Raw genomic sequence first — 16,182 nt, forward strand, 5'->3', positions numbered from 1 at the left:
AGAACGGACAGATATTAGCTTAATTGCTTCCAGATGGGGTTTCCATGATGACTTCCCATCTGGGTACTTGCTCAAGGGTGTGACTGTCTAGAGTCCACATGGATTTGGTAGTCCTCTTGCCAAATACAGTGTCCTTGGTTTTATCATAGTTAATTTTTAGGTGTTCTTTTTTCTACAGCTGTCCAAATTTAACCAGTATCCTCCTGAGATATTGGAAGTGTTGAATTTTTGGCGAATATCCCAAAAAAATAGCTAACAACTTTTGTGTCCGGATTTTCACTTCTTGAAATATGGCATCCCTAACCAACACAAGTTCAGTAGTAGTAGTAGTAGTAGTAGTAGTAATACCACCTTTATTGTCAATGTACAACATGTGTACAATAAAATTAGGAACATGGCTAACAGCTCGGCACTGCCTACCAACCAAACTTGCTTCCACCAAGCAGTTGCCAGTTCCTTTATGTCCTCCTAAGACCCTACCTACTCCTCAGCTCAAAGTTTCCCTAGCAGCCTTAAACTACAGCTGAAAACTTAAACTCTGTGCCCTTTGTTCTGCTACTTGCAAAGCCTTCTCTGCTCAGTTCAGTAGGAACAGCAAGCTCCTGGGCAACTTCTGCAAATACTGTCCTCTCCTCCCGCTTCATCAGCAAAGCCTGTCTTGCTTTCTGCACCTGGCTCTTCTTGTCCACTCACATCTGCTTGCATCTTCCAGCCTCCAGCCATTCCTCCCCTCCCCCCCTGACCTCTCCTCAGTGTCCCACTCCCCTGGTTCCGAGCCTTCCTCTTCTCAGGCTTCCCTAGGGGGCTCCCTGGCTGGTGCCTCCCACCACTCCTCTTCAGCCAGCCAGTCCCTGACACAAGGAAGTGGTCTTTCAGATATCTGGGGCTTAAGTTGTTCAAACACTAGCGTGAGCACCTTAACTTCAATCAAGAACCAAACTGAGTTCTAAAAGGAATCCAAATCAGGATTCTGGCCACTGTATTCTGCCAAGATGACGTTTCTGAATTGTCTTCAAGGGCAACACCACCTAAATTCCTGATCCCAGACAAGATCTGCACACGACCTTCCCTTCCCCAAGTCTTTCCCAACCCCCAGACATTTTTTTTCAGCCCTACCACTAGGCAGAGTGAGGCAGTCACCTCAGGTGGCTGATAGAGTGGGGAGCTGTGGAAGCTCCTCTTGAGCCACTGGCCATTGCTCTTAGCTGGAGAGATTAGAGCTGTGTGTCCCATGACCTGCAAGGAATCTCCTAAACTGCCCTTTGGTGCAGATGGGCGATGCTACCCCATTGCCAGTGTTGAAGGAAGATTCAGCTGCCAGTCCAGTCAGCTCCTGTGCATGAGATGGAGAGGGACGTGTGCAGAGCTGACATCCATACAGCAGTGTGGCATAATGATGCCCCTCATTGTTTTCTCTGCTTGCTAGGCCTTTGCTTTTTGTCACAAAGAGCTTCTCATTTGTCTCACTGGGAATCATGTTCTGTTTTTATGTTGGTGCAAAGGCCTAGCCTCCAGGTAGGATATTTAGAGATATAGCATATCATTACAATGCCCCTTTTTATGGTATGGAGCATGTTGCACTAATTTTTCGAGAGCTGGCGCGCTGCTCTCCCCTAACGTGAGGCAGAAATGTTTTCTAGATTGCAATTTAAAATATTTAAAAGGTTACAACTGCCTGTGATATTCTAACGGCAGAAGACTTAAAAGCATGAATGTTGTGCAGCATCTTAGATGAGAGCTATACTTTTAAGAACTTATTTCAAACACTAATGTATAATTTTTGACCAAACTGTGGGAGGCAGTGGAAGACATGACTAAACTACTAAACAACAACAATGTATAATTTACCAACGGTCATGCTAATCCACTCCACAGAGCCCAAAGTGTGTATAACTCCGGCAGATAATGCAGTCTCAAAAACAATTCTGTTTGAAATTTCATTTTTTTTTTATTTTTAAAAAAGTTACATTAAAAGTTGAGATTATTAGCTGACCTTTCTTTTGTGGCTGCTGTTAAAGATTTCCTCTGACCCATGAGATTCTAAAGACATTTCTAACAAGACAACCTGAGTTGTTCTGGAGAATCAAGTCAACCATATATAACAGCAATCTTGTTCCTTCCCTCTTATTTTCCCTGAAATAGATTCTGTGGATTGTCCATACTGTATAATGGATCACCCATTTGCTTCTGATTTATGATAGCATCAACTGCACAGCTGAAATAGATTTAGCATCCTAGAGGAACTCATTTTGCATTTCTTTGTTGTGTATACAATAAATCTCGCCAATTTATGTCTCTTTGTCAATACAAGTCTGCTTGGGACGAGTGTTTGCGGGAAACTAGCAAACTGGTGCCCCTTGCCACACTTTAGTGTGCTGTGTAACTCAGGCATTAGTGCTCAATTTAGTTTCAAGAATTATCAGAGCAGTCAGAATCCAATGCCAGTTTTGCTAAAACTGGATAATGATATATGAAGCAGGGAATTAGGATAAAGTCCTTCAAATGCCTTCAGAGTCTGCTTCAGAAAACAAAGGATGGTTAAACATAGATCGTGAGTTTTGAGGTTTATTAGAAGCAGATTAATTTAAATGTACGGTTCAGACCACAGGCGATGCACAATTTTCAGGCAGGAACTACAGTATCTGAATTGCCAGTGGCTTCCTAGTTAATGATTATAGACAGCCTCTGTAAACTACTATACTTATCCTCGGTCATTTTCACAACTTTGTTGGGGCATGTTAGGTTGAGAGATGCAAGTGACTTGTTCCACGGTCACCCAGTGACCTTCCAGGCTGATGGGCAGTCTGTGTGCAATAGGTACATGGAGCAGACTGTGACTGCTGGCTGGCCCCCACATCCTCTGCACATTCACTAGAAACTCTGAACAGAGCCCATGATGTATGCAAACTGGACACATAGGGCTAAGGTAGTTGGCAGCTGATAAGCTTTCAAATATGACACTCATATTTCAGGAATTGGCATAGAGACTGCGAGACTCCTTAGCAGCAGAGAAACATGTTGAATAGAAGGAGAAGGAGAAGGAGAAGAAGAAGAAGAAGAAGAAGAAGAAGAAGTAGTAGTAGTTTGGACTTGATATCCCGGCCTTTCACTCCCTTTAAGGAGTCTCAAAGCGGCTAACAATCTCCTTTCCCTCCCCACCACAACAAACACTCTGTGAGGTGAGTGAGGTTGAGAGACTTCAGAGAAGTGACTAGCCCAAGGTCACCCAGCAGCTGCATGTGGAGGAGTGGGGAAGCGAACCCGGTTCACCAGATTACGAGTCTACAGCTCTTAACCACTAGAGCACCGTCATATCAGAAACATTGATTACGGAAAAGAAAACATCTTCAGGTAATTTCAGCTGTATGTTGACTTGAATATCTCTATATCAATGTAACCTAAGTAAAGAGTTCTGTTTACTCAAATATTTTATTAGCGGAATGTCTGGGGCAACTAGAAAATGAGATTGTACTGTAATTTTGCTCTCAGCACCCAGGAGGCTTTGATCCGTTGCACTTGTTGAATACAAATGCGTCCTGTTTGCTTTCTGTTCCCGGCTGCACTTTCAATTGTTTTTTTTACCCTTTGGTGTTCCCAATGTTTCTTCTATAAATGAACACCTCTTCTCTAATCTCTGATGAGTTCAGTTCCATCAGTCTTGTGTACCCAGCATTCTTAGTTCCTTTATTTGTACTGGGTCTATTGACCCATCCAGTGAGCCTCACCAAAGAGGCTCTTGCACATCCTGTTAAATGCAGGACTGCCGTTTCTTTTTATTTCACCTGCTTTTCTCTCTCGCATGAGTTTGCTGAATGAGCTCCAAGCATCCCAGCCAACTGCAGCCTTCTCTGACTCACAGATACCTTAGGGTAGAATGCTTTTGGGTAATGCTTTATTGATGATGACAAACTCTCACTGTGCGACGCAAAAGGCTACACACTCCCCAAAAGCACCCATTTACAGTGAAGTGCTTCGAAACCACCAGAGTTAGTTCCTCAATAGCTTAAGCACCACCTGTACTTTGAAGGCATGGGCAATTTTGGTGAGTGTAGAATTAGGAGGAGTACCTCTCTGCCCCCAATTCAGTGTGTCATGAATGAAAGGTGCAATATATGGCAGGTTCCCCCCCCCCCCCGATAGGATGCTTATATATTGTCAGAAAGAAACTGCAAAACAAATCCGGGGGTATCAGGGAGTAGAGGCATCATCAAATCCACAATGCACGATGGAAGAGTCTTGTTTATCTTTGTGTTATTTCTTCCCTATTTAAAGGTAGCACTTTTGGAATGATTATGAACGCCTCTATTTTTAGTTCTCAGGTCTCTTTCTGATCATTCACACAAAGCCCAACAACAAATACATAGTTTGCAATAAAAAAGTAAACAAAATACTCTACAGGCTGGTAGTTAATATTTAGATATTGCCCTTCTCAAGTCCCTGAGTGCTGTCTCATAGATTAATTCCCGAGGAAAACCCTTAGTTGCATAGAGATCACTGCAAAATTATGGTTTCCAGGGCTAAAAATAACTTTACATTAAGAGAAGCTATTTCCTGCATCAAGAAGAAAGAGCAGCCTCTGAACATTTGGATGAGCTCCATGGACTATTATGCATGAGTAATCAGGCGCAGGCATCTTTTTAACTTTCTGACAATGCAACCCTATACTGTACGACGTGTTTCACCAGAAGGAAGGTCCACAGAGTTCAATGAGGCTCCCTCCCAGATGAGGAGGTATAGCGTAAGTACCACCTCAAGACTCTGGAGAGGGAGATGTTTAAGAGAAAAAGTTGCAGGGCAGCATTCATGCAGCACAGTCCTACATGCTTTGAGTCCGGCTGGGAGTCATTTTCAAGTAAGTGTACACAAAATTGCAGCCTGACATCCTGACCCTCCACATGCTTTCTTCAAAGTACGTTTGACTTTGTCCAATGATAGTTGCAGAACAACCAGTACGTTTGTGTTGGTGCTGACCTTTAAAGCCCTAAATGGCCTCAGTCCAGTATACCTGAAGGTGCGTCTCCACCCCCATCGTTCCACCCGGACACTGAGGTCCAGTGCCGAGGGCCTTCTGGCGGTTCCCTCGCTGCGAGAAGCCAAGTTACAGGGAACCAGGCAGAAGGCCTTCTTGGTAGTGGCACCCGCCCTGTGGAATACCCTCCCACCAGATGTCAAAGAGAAAAACAACTACCAGACTTTTAGAAGACATCTGAAGGCAGCCATGTTTAGGGAAGCTTTTAATGTTTGACAGACTATTGTATTTTAATATTTTGTTGGAAGCCGCCCATAGTGGCTGGGGAAACCCAGCCAGATGCGCAGGGTATAAATAGTAAATTTGTTGTTGTTGTTGTTGTTGTTGTTGTTGTTGTTGTTGTTGTTGTTGTTGTTGTTATTTGTTGTTGTTACCATAACTATAGAAAGCCACCATAGTGCACCCCTAGTAAAAACTCAATTCAGGAGGAATATGACTTAATGGCTTCAAGTTACTAAATAGCAGGAAAAACTTTCTAATAGTTTGACTGTGGAGCAGTCTCCCTTGGCAGGGTTGTGGACTCTCCTTCCTTGGAGGTTTTTAAGCCGATGTTGGATGGCCATCTGTCATGCATGATGTACCCGAGATTCCTGCATTGCAGGGGATTGTGGACCTTGGATTCCCTTCCAACTCTAGAATTCTATGGTTCCATGATTCAAGGACTTATACCACCAGTGTATGTTTCACCAGGTTTTTGGTCACATGACAAACCTGAAAGGGGTTTGGAAGTCTCTCCTTGCCCCTTCCCCAGAATTTCCCCTTTTGGGGACTCACACTGTCTTACATTAGACTGGCTGAGCTGGCTGAGCCACTGCTAAATTGGGACAGCCCAAGATCCGCCAAATCCACACTCTCTAATCCTGCAAGATTGTGGGTTTGGATTGTGCCGTTCCTTTCAAGTACCTCTGCTAGCTCCCGCCTCTTCAACCCAGCTTACCCTCATTCTTCCGTTTCTTATTGCTGGCCCATCTTCTGCCAACCTCAACACATAGAGATCCATTTTATACTCTCTTCCTCCTCGAATACTGAATCCAAATCCTTTGGCTCCCTTCTCCATGTCCACAGTAAAATAATCAAAGTCCTGTATGGTCAAAGAACAGGGGGGGAAATGAATCATTTTAATGAATGGAGAGTGATTTTCTTGTATCGAGGCTACAATTCTCAACCCATAGCTAAATTAAATGAAAATACTTGTGACTCAGCTTGATTTACTGCAGGCATGGGGAACCTTTGGCCTTCCAGATGTTGCCGAACTATAACTCCGATCACCCTTAGCAAACATGGCCAGTGGCCTGGGATGGTGGAAGTTGTAGTTCAGCAATATCTGTAAAGGCCAAATGTTCCCAACATCTGTTTTAATGTTTGATGCTACAGCCTGGTTCAAACACTTACTAGTTGGCAGCAGTTATCACGTGGTGAAAGGCAACTAAAATTATGTGTGATACATGTAGTCCACATGGAGGCTGATACTCAAAAAGGCCTCATTCCAAAGACCATTTGTTCTTTTTTTGTTGTTTTACTGGGAAGAATCATGCAAATCTGGTGGTTGTGTTTTCAGCCTTAGATGTGTGTTGAAGAGGAAAGGAGTGTACTTATTTCTCCACACAGGCTGTTGTTATCTGGTAAGTATCTGAACTGGGTACATGGGTGTTTTTATATGTTTTTGCTGCTTTGGGGGAGATGTCTGAATGCAGCCGTTATATCAGCAGATAAGCACTTTGAATGGAGTGTGCCAATACCTATGGCGAATCAGTGTCACAAACCATAGCTCCTTAAGATCTGTCCCAGGCAGATCGATCAGTGGAAAGAAAACCTGGAAGTAATCCTTGTGAAATAAATGGGACATACTTCCATGGAAATGGTTATATGATTGGGATGCAAAACAGCTTAACTCTTAAGTATTTCAACTGTGGATTGCAGATAAGGCAGTGAAGGAGATTTTGAGGGTATTAAACACTTCTCTTAAAAATATTAAAAAACGTATACATAAACAGAAGTTTTCTTACCCTTCTGAATCACCAAGGCACTCTCAATCTGAATTATACATGATGCATTAATAATCTCTCTCTTTCTCTGTGTAAATTTCTTTCCCCCTCCTCTCAGGTCCACTTTATAAAATTAGCAAAACCAAGCAGGAAAGCTTTCCCTAGGCTATGGGGTGACGGAGGATTGCATGTCTGAATGCTTCCCCACAAAGGAATACTTGGAGCTTATCCACGCCATAGGTGCCAACTCCTAGGGGCCCTGCTCTGCTGCCCCTCCAATTTGGGGATGCCCTCCCCAATGTTCAGAACAATCAGGGGGCGGAATAGGCCAAGCATGGGGCTGAGTGTAGCACAGCTCCAGTGGCCAGCTCCTCCTCCTCCTGCTGCTGCTGCGGAGGGGAAGAAGGGGAGTAGCAGCCCCCAGCCGGTGTCGGTGACAGGAGGAGGAAAAGGAAGCTGATTGTGGAGCTGAGCGCAGTTCAGTGCAGCTTCAGTGGCCGGTGGCTCCTCGTGGCGATTGCCCGAAATAAGCTCAACAACTTCTTTGTCGATCAAAGCTTAACAACTTTTGTTGGGCCACCGATCGTCTAGATTTTTACTTCTTGAAATATGGCAGCCCTACCAAAGTAGCACTGAGTAATGTAAAATCTGTTCCAGGTTTCCCCCTGCCCCAATCCTCCACAGCAGATTTGGGGAGGAGGGAAGGAAAGTGGGGGAAGGCCCATTGCACAAGTAGAAATCCTCGTGCTGAGGAACGTGTTAGTTGGATACTGCCCGTAACAATGCATTCAAAATTAAATTGATCCTGTGAATCTGCCTTATACTAACTCATTAGACCAACTAGTCCAGTACTGTCTACTCAAACTGGCAGCAGCTTTCCAAAGTCTTTGGCAGAGCCCTTTCCCATTGCCTTTGTTTAAGTGGGCATGTCAGGGATTGAGCCTGCGAACCTTCTACATGCCAAGCCCATGCTCTACCCCTGACTGGTGTCTCTTCTCCTTTCCCGCATGCAAACCACTAGGTTTGGGATTTCAATTAAATATCAACAGACAGAAGTATCAAGCTCCATCATGAACGGCTTTGGGCATGGTTTAATGGAAAAACGTTATTAGAACGATAGATACAAACAGACAGATACCTGGGGCTGCCTGTAATCTGATAAAGGGTATTGCCTGGTGTCAGGAGAATGTTGCCTGTAGTCTATCAACGGGGGCTGTCGGTAGTCCAGAGGTGGCGGTTGCTGGTAATCCAAAACTGGAGGGTGTCGGTAGTCTAACGGAGGCTGCCTATAGTCCGTTGAAGGCTGCCTATAGTCTGTAAAGGGAGGTTGTCGGATGTCGGGCTTCACATCCTGCCTTGCTTTTACCTCGGACCTATAACTAAGCAATAAAGAATTGTTACGTCGGAACCTTAGTAAGGCATTATTTAAACTGAAAACTGGGCAGCTGTTAAATACGTTTCAAGAAATGAAAAGCATACTGCTGGGTTGCAAAATGAGGTGAACTGAATTTGGGATTGGGTGGGAAATGATCTGTGTCAGGAGAGACCATAGGGCCATTCCATTGTCACGGATGGGACACTTTGACCATGTTTTTTGGTATTCACACATGTGTAACAATGTAAATATACATAAAAATTAACAACCAAAATTTAAACTATGTTCTTAATAAGATACTGAACATTTTACTAAATTTTTATTATTAAATGTTAAAAGTGTTGTCACGGGTGGGACAAAAAAAGGACATGGAGCTTGAGATGTTTGATTTATGGAAAAACTCTGTGAGTTGGGAGGTGAATCAATGATAAACACAGCATATCTGTTTAAATCAATGTTTATTGGTTACAACTATGCAATCAGGAATTAAGTTTAAGAAATTTAACGATACAAAATTAAGGAAAAAATGCTGTCACGGGTGGGACAATCATCAGAAAACTTTTAACTTGAACACTTCTGTGAAGACTACGTGGGTGGACTTTTGAAAAGGAGGTCCATAAAATAAACTTCTTTTGTCTTTAGCTTTTAAAAAAATGGTTAGACTGCACGTTTGGAATCTTCCTCACCAAAGTCCAGCGCTCATCTAGCATTCTTATCAGGCTCATTTTTCATGGAATGGCCCCATACCAGATCAAGGGGGTAGTTAAAAGCATGAGGCCCACGGTTGGTAAATGGCGAGTGGAGACTGTGACCTGCTCAGTGTAATGAAAGCAGGCAACTGCAGAGTGTCTCGTTGCCCACGCACAGATGTGACTGGTGGTAGCTGGGCAGTCAGCAACTGCGCTTGTTTTTTTTAGCACTGACTGCACCATCCTCTGCCTCCCAGCTGTTGCTGGCGAGGACATACTTATCCTCCCTCTTTGATTGTCCTACGGTAGCTGTAGGTGCTTTGTCTCAAATGGCTGCTGGTATGGGGGAACACATGCGCTCTAGTGCAGTCCAGACTGGCAGCACCTTCATTCTTTGAAGCTGGCGTGTGGCTAGACACCACTCCCTTAGGAACAAGACTCATTTTCAGAAAGCGCAATATAAATGTTTGTCTAGTTTTTGCCCTGAAGATTAAATAAAACAAATGTGGGCATTTATTGCAATGTTCCCCATTCCATATTTTTAAAATAACTGCATAAAAAATTCACATGCATCTTCAAAGGTCAGAGTCAAAAGAGTGTAGGGCAGGCATAAGGCAAACTCGGCCCTCCAGATGTTTTGGGACTACAACTCCCATCATCCCTGACCACTGGTCCTGTTAGTTTAGGGATGATGGGAATTGTAGTCCCAAAACATCTGGAGAGCCGAGTTTGCCTATGTCTGGTGTAGGGTCACCCCCAGTCTGCCATTCCCCTTCTCCCTCTCCCCCTCTCTGCTACTCCTTTCACTCTCTTTCTCCCACCTTTCTTCACTTTTTTCAGCTACCCCCCCTTTCCTCTCTCTTTGCCACCCAGATGACACTAGGCCAAAGGCCACATGAAACTGAGCTGTTCTCTACTCAATGTCAAGGATCCAAAGAACTGAACAACTAGCTTCACCCACTTACAGAAGTTCTGGCCCTGCGTTTCTCTGACTTCATCCTTCGTAGTAGCAATGTTTCTTTATTTCTATTTGACATTTATGCCCCACTGTTCTTCTGTCCTGGAACCCAAGGCAGCATACACAAGGGGCACAAGGCATCAGCCTGCCATCCTGAGCCAAGCCTACTTGGCTTCAGCAAAGTTGGTGCACTGGGTTCCTTCAGATCTTGCCCTACAACCTTCTGAAATGGAAAATATGTTCAGAAGCAGTTTGTGCTAAGGAATCAGGAGGTCTACTCTCCAAAAAGCACAAGAAGTTAACAATCAAAAGCTCCCACTGGGTGCACCTAAGCTTTTTAAAAGTACCTTATAAAGATTTTGCATCATTAGCATCTCAGTCTCCAGCACGTTACTTAAAAGTAGACCCCACTGATTTCAAAGGAACTTGCTTCTACAGTTAAGTGTGTTTAGGACTGCAGCCTTAATTTTGTAGGAGTGTTAAATGAATACGACATACAGAGCATTGTACTTGAACCACAACTAATTAGTCCTTTTTATAACACTGTGTAGGAACTTTGAAACTGTCATTTACTGTTGGGCCAAGGTTTGGACGAGGTACATTGGTAAATCAATGATGTGAAGTGACTATAATGATAATGTATTAGGTCACATTTTACAAGATGAAAGTTAATCCAAGGACAAAATATAATTGTCCGGAAATTACAAAATGGCCATAGACGTTTAACCTGATACTTTCCTTTAAGGTAGAGCTTTCTTACTTGTGTCCATGAGGGATACAAAATAGTAGATTGGTAACTAACATTCAGAGATTAATGATCTGCTATAAACCAAGAAAGCTGTAAATTTGCTTGAGAAAATGATTTCTAATACTGGTTTGTTTGTGTGGCTCATGGGAGGGAGTCAGTTTTAAGATTAAAAAGATGGAACAGCATCATAACCATATCTGACCCTCATGACCACTTCTGATGTAGCGGTCATTCAAAGTAACTTTTGTGCACCATTTTCACATGATAAGGTGTTCTATAGCAACAATGCAAGTCACATTGTCAGGAATCTGGCAGTGCAACCAGTGATCTAATATTCTGAGGCAGTACCATAAGAATTCTTAACATGAATAAGGTAAAATCGTGTCAAAAGTCATCAAATGAAAGCTTTGGCAATTACTACATGGGCAAAGTGCCATTTGCGCTAGGTTCTACTAACAGCAAGTGATAAGTAATCACCAAATTATGTGCTGTTTCATTGTGTGTCAAGGCCCCGAACCCTCCCCCATTTGTTGAATAATGAAAGACATGGACACCAGTATTTTAGGTTAATGGACAAATTAAGGCCACAACTTTATTGGTTACAGAATGTGAGTGGTATTGGCTTAGGCATTGGAATTGAACCGACTGTATCAGACTCCCGCCCCCCATGCAGGTAGTCCAGCGGAAGCAGGAACCAAGAGAGAGACCCCCGGCTGCGTGGCTGCTTAAAAAAGGTAAGCCACACACCCCGGCCAACCGGATTGGTCGGCCGGGGGTGTGATGCAGCCGGGGACTCCCTATGACGTGGGGGCACTGCCAGGCCCCTGCTGTGCACAGGGAGAGCTTGTGGCCTGCCCGCAACACCGCACTGCCAGGAAGTGGAGTAGCCTTAGTGTAAAGGGCTGGATGCAGGTAGCCTGTGAGAGGAATTCTGCTCAAAGAATGGTCCCTCTCAAAGAATACCACTTCCGTGCATGCGCAGGAGGTGGCATTGTGGGTATTCATGACCTGATCACATGCACAGGGGCCTGTGCGACTGGAAGGATTCCCACCACATCGCCCGAAGGCTGACCAATCCAGTCGGCCGGGGTGTGTGTCCTGCTTCCCTTTAAGCAGGAAACGGCGGGAATCCTCTCTCTTTCGCTCCGGACCCCAGCTGCAAAGGTTCTCCCACCCACCCGCCCTTTAGGTTAGCTCTTGACCTTGCTATGGACTTCGGTTGGTTGCCTCGGTTGGCGGAGGGGGCTGGTAGGATTTTTTCCACTTGGACTAGCCAAGGCGGTTTTTTCACCTACCTCGTAGCAACTCGTCACAACTTTGGTTTGGCGGTTAGGCATTGGAAAACATCAATAGAGGTGAGAAGAGGAGGTAGCGCCATCACCTGCCCCTCATTTGAAGGGTATTCCGTTAAAGGATTCCGGGAGCGTGGCCCTGTCCGAAGCCTAGGGAGGTTAGGGCCTAAGGCACGCCCCTAACGGTGATCGCAGGGGGAGTCCCAGCAGATACGCATCACTGGGCTCCTTCCTGGTGGTTAACCCTTCCCGGACTTCCAACACACGGGTTGGGGTTGGATATAGTCGGTTAGGGTCCAATGCCTAAGCCAATAGCGCTCAACATCCATAACCAATAAAGTTCCGCCCATCAAACCTATATTACATCTCACGTGTCATTATTTCCCACTGGGAGGGAGGGACATTGCCACGCAAAGAGTTGGGGAGGTACTTCCCTGACTTAGTTCCTGTAGCTCCTTCTGTTTCTTAAAAATATGCTCTGGAACAATGCATGAGTGGGAGCCTCTCCTGATCACGAATGGAAAGAGCCCTTCTGTTTGTGGGAGGGCTATTCCGATCTGAGCCAAAATGTTGACCCAAAGGGTCTTCCAAATCCACCATCAGGGAACCACAGTCTTTCATTGTATACCTGGAGAAATCAGAATGCTGGATCACCTGCTCTTTCCTTACCTGTTTTCGTGTCCTTGGGACTGCAGAGGCTGTGGAGGCACCGGTTGTGTTACGGGGCTCTGCTGGGATAGGGGGCTTTGTTGAGCCATGGGGCTGTGCTGCTGTGCCATGGGGCTCTGTTTTTCTGAGCTGGGTGCGGAAGCTGGGCTGTTCAGCTCTGCATAACGGAACACTGGTGATTAGAGAGCTGTCACCGCGTGGCATTTGGTAAAGGGCAAAGGGAGACAATCATTGCCGTGTCATTCCCCATCTCAGACAATTTATGTTCTGTTGCTTTTATTATCATGGCTTGTAATTAGATTTTAAGACACCTGAACTTAGAAAGCTTCATCTGATCGTGTTTGAAATCTCATCCCGCTCTGGCTGGCATGCGTGTTATTCAAAACCCAGTTGGAATTGACATACACATTTCATTTCTCAGAGTTCCTTCCAAGGGCAGAGAGAAATATGGAAAGGTTCCATTTTGAGAAAAAGAGAGAAAATGAGAGCCCGTAGCAGCTCACTACAGCTCTGCAGTTGAAACTTTAGACGGCTTAGGCCCACATGTCTAAAACGTGAGCACAACAGTATCCGATGGAAGATTTTAATAGATAATATCGTGCTCATGCAAGGTTTCAAATCTGGACCCCTGGACCTGTGAAGCATGATGTAAGAAGGAGAGGAAGATGATAGTGAAAGTAAAGGGAACTGGAAGAGAGAAATCTTGCTGGGATTCAAAACCATTTGTCCACAGATAATAGCTTTCCCAAATATATGTTCAAGATCTGTTTTGAATGACTAACAGACCAATCACAGACTTCCCACAGGGTTCATGTGCATGAGGAAGTGTGCACAGGATTGCAGCCTTATTTACTCAGCGAAAAGGAGCTGAAGGATCACCCGTGTCACAGTAAATCTTTGTCAGTCTTCTAAGGCACCATAATATTCTTTGCGCTTTTCTTAGGCTTTCCTTCTTCTATTCTCCATGCTCTGTTTAACTTCTAAGTACCTAAATATCTAGCCAGCTATTAATGTACAATTGCTATTACCCACTTTGAATCTGTTGGGCAGTGCACATTTAGACAAATAAGACAGACAGGAAAGCAGAACTATGTAGGCTGGATCAGCTGCCCTTGAATTCAGCTAAACATTTGCCATTGCCAAACAAGGTCAGCCCCTCTTAGGTGCATAGGATATTAACAAATATTGTAAATGTGTATATGATATAGTGTTCTTTTTCATACTTTTCCAATAGGGAAAATATCTCCAGGAAGCAAAGGAGTTATCCATCCAGCAACACAGATTGCTACAGAATCACTCAACTTGTGTATTCAACACCTCTAGTCTTTTAGTATTGTGCTACTGGGATGTAAAGCTACACAGACTACTTAATGAAACAGAACTCATCTCCTTGCCCTGTACCTCTAAGAACACAATTCTCATGCCAAATGTTGATTGCTTTGTGGGCAGAGATGGTCAGAGAGAAATCTGTTTTTCTCCAATCTGTCTTGCATAGTCTGCAACTATATTTATCTCTGCATAAGCCCATTGTAGCAGCAGCAGCAGCAGCAGCAGCAGCAGCAGCAGCAGCAGCAGGAGGCGTTGCTGTGGCATAACAAGAGGGAGAGGTCAGTGTGGTGCAAACACACAGCTAGAACCAATCTGGTGTTCCTACCAATGTGCTTGCACTATGCCAACCTCGTCACTTCCTTGCCCCTCCCTCTCTTGGGGCACTGCAGCAATGCCAGCGCTGGGACATCAGGTAAGTGCTGCTGTCCAGCCACCCACTGCTAGCTATCAGTACCAAAATTTGGGAACTGGCTAGGGGAGTAACACTGGGTTGCAAACAACACAGGAAGCTGCCTTATATCAAGTCAGATCATTGGTCCATCTAGCTTAGTCTATACTGACTAACAGCAGCTCTCCAGGGTTTTAGGCAGGAAAACTTCCCAGCCTGGAGAATGCCAGGTATTGAACCTGGGACCTTTTGCACCCAAAGCATGTGCGCTATCACTGAGCAATGGCCCTTTGCATGATGCAGTTAAGGAAGACACTTGATTTGTCTTCAGACAGTTCCAAGCCCCTCCCCCCCCAAAGTGCCCCCAGCCTTCTTGAAAGGTAAGTTTTCTTATAGAAGAAAAACAGCAACAACAGAGTACTGTGATTTATCAGTGGGGACAGCCAGAGACATTGTTGTACTAGAGGCAAAAAAATCCAGAGAGCGCCTCACAATGGTAAAAAATATAATAAATGAAAATGACCAATCATTTGCTAGCGGCCCGTTAACCTTCTGACCAAGGAGGGCCATTCAGCTTGCTATCATTGAGTTTGATCCAGATGAAGTTAGTCAAACTTGATTTTCGTTTAATTTAATGGAACATTATGAATTTTTCACGTTGATTTCAGTGATAAATGTGCAACTAACTTAGTTTGAATCCTGCCTGTTTAAGTTAATCAAATGGTGAAAATTATTATATTTTTAAAACATTTTATTCAGTGACAAGAGACAAACTGTTAAAACTGAGAGGGGGTGGGAATCTGTATCTTATGTTGCTTGCAATGGGGAAGGAGGATGAATTTATGCCTTTCCGGGCAATAAGGTATGAGCAAAATTACCACCATTAGATCAGAATGCTCTCCTCATATTTTGGGCAGAATTTAACACTGTGTACTCTGTGAGTACACAAGGTACAAAACCATTGGCAGGACAAGTTCCTAATGCTGAAGAGTCGTCCTGTTAGTGCTCCTGTGGTTTTGTATCTGTTCTCAGTTGCACAACTGGGAGGAAAAAAACCCAAGCAAAGCTGACGTCAGTGGAGTTGCAATTATGTAAAGTGGGGTGAAAATGGAACAGGGGACGCTAGCGATTATTTCCAACTGCTGTATAATGTTAGTTCTCCCAGGAGGCAAAGGAGCAGACCCTGCAGTGCTTCATCAAGGCCTCTCCTGGTGGTTCAAATATACTTTTGCCATTTGAAGTGTTTCTGAAGGGCTCAGATTCTCTTCTAGCAAGGTCTGCGGGGATCCAGCAGTAACATTCATATAATGCCACGCACTGGCTGCACATATAACAACTTCCTCGCTTTCCCAGGGGTGCAGTTCAGATTAATTGGTTGCTACTTCTATTTTCCTCCGGGGTTTTAAGGGTCAGTTACTTACCCTCCTGAGGAATGATGCGAAGAGTTACACTAAGACCAGCATCTTTAATTAGCTTCACGATATCTGCATGAGGCATGTTAATAATAGACTGGCCATTCACAGCTAAGATCCGGTCTCCGACTTTGAGCTTTGCGCAGCGATCAGCAGGGCTTCCATCAATTATCCGGCCTATTTTATGGGGTACAGCTAGAAAAGAAAAGGAGAAATGTATATATATATACACACACACCGTTAACCTAAGACGGCAGTCGATACAAGATAGCAGTTACAAGGAAGTAAACTAATGTTTGCATGTAGGC

General features: G+C 44.3%; 1 protein-coding gene across 18 annotated transcripts in view; it reads right to left on the reverse strand.

Annotated features, from left to right (window-relative positions):
• Positions 1 to 16,182, reverse strand: part of MAGI2 (membrane associated guanylate kinase, WW and PDZ domain containing 2) — a 600,602-nt gene that overhangs the window by 36,200 nt on the left and 548,220 nt on the right. For all 18 annotated transcript variants that reach the window (XM_033162889.1, XM_033162886.1, XM_033162885.1 and 15 more), the window contains 4 exons: positions 15,884 to 16,069; positions 12,746 to 12,902; positions 8,153 to 8,393; positions 5,967 to 6,110 (listed from right to left, as the gene is read on the reverse strand). In XM_033162889.1, the coding sequence (XP_033018780.1) occupies positions 5,967 to 6,110; positions 8,153 to 8,393; positions 12,746 to 12,902; positions 15,884 to 16,069 (728 nt within the window). The remainder of the gene's footprint in view (positions 1 to 5,966; positions 6,111 to 8,152; positions 8,394 to 12,745; positions 12,903 to 15,883; positions 16,070 to 16,182) is intronic.

Source organism: Lacerta agilis, chromosome 10 (assembly GCF_009819535.1).
Source record: "Lacerta agilis isolate rLacAgi1 chromosome 10, rLacAgi1.pri, whole genome shotgun sequence".
In the NCBI taxonomy this organism is placed as follows: Eukaryota; Metazoa; Chordata; class Lepidosauria; order Squamata; family Lacertidae; genus Lacerta; species Lacerta agilis.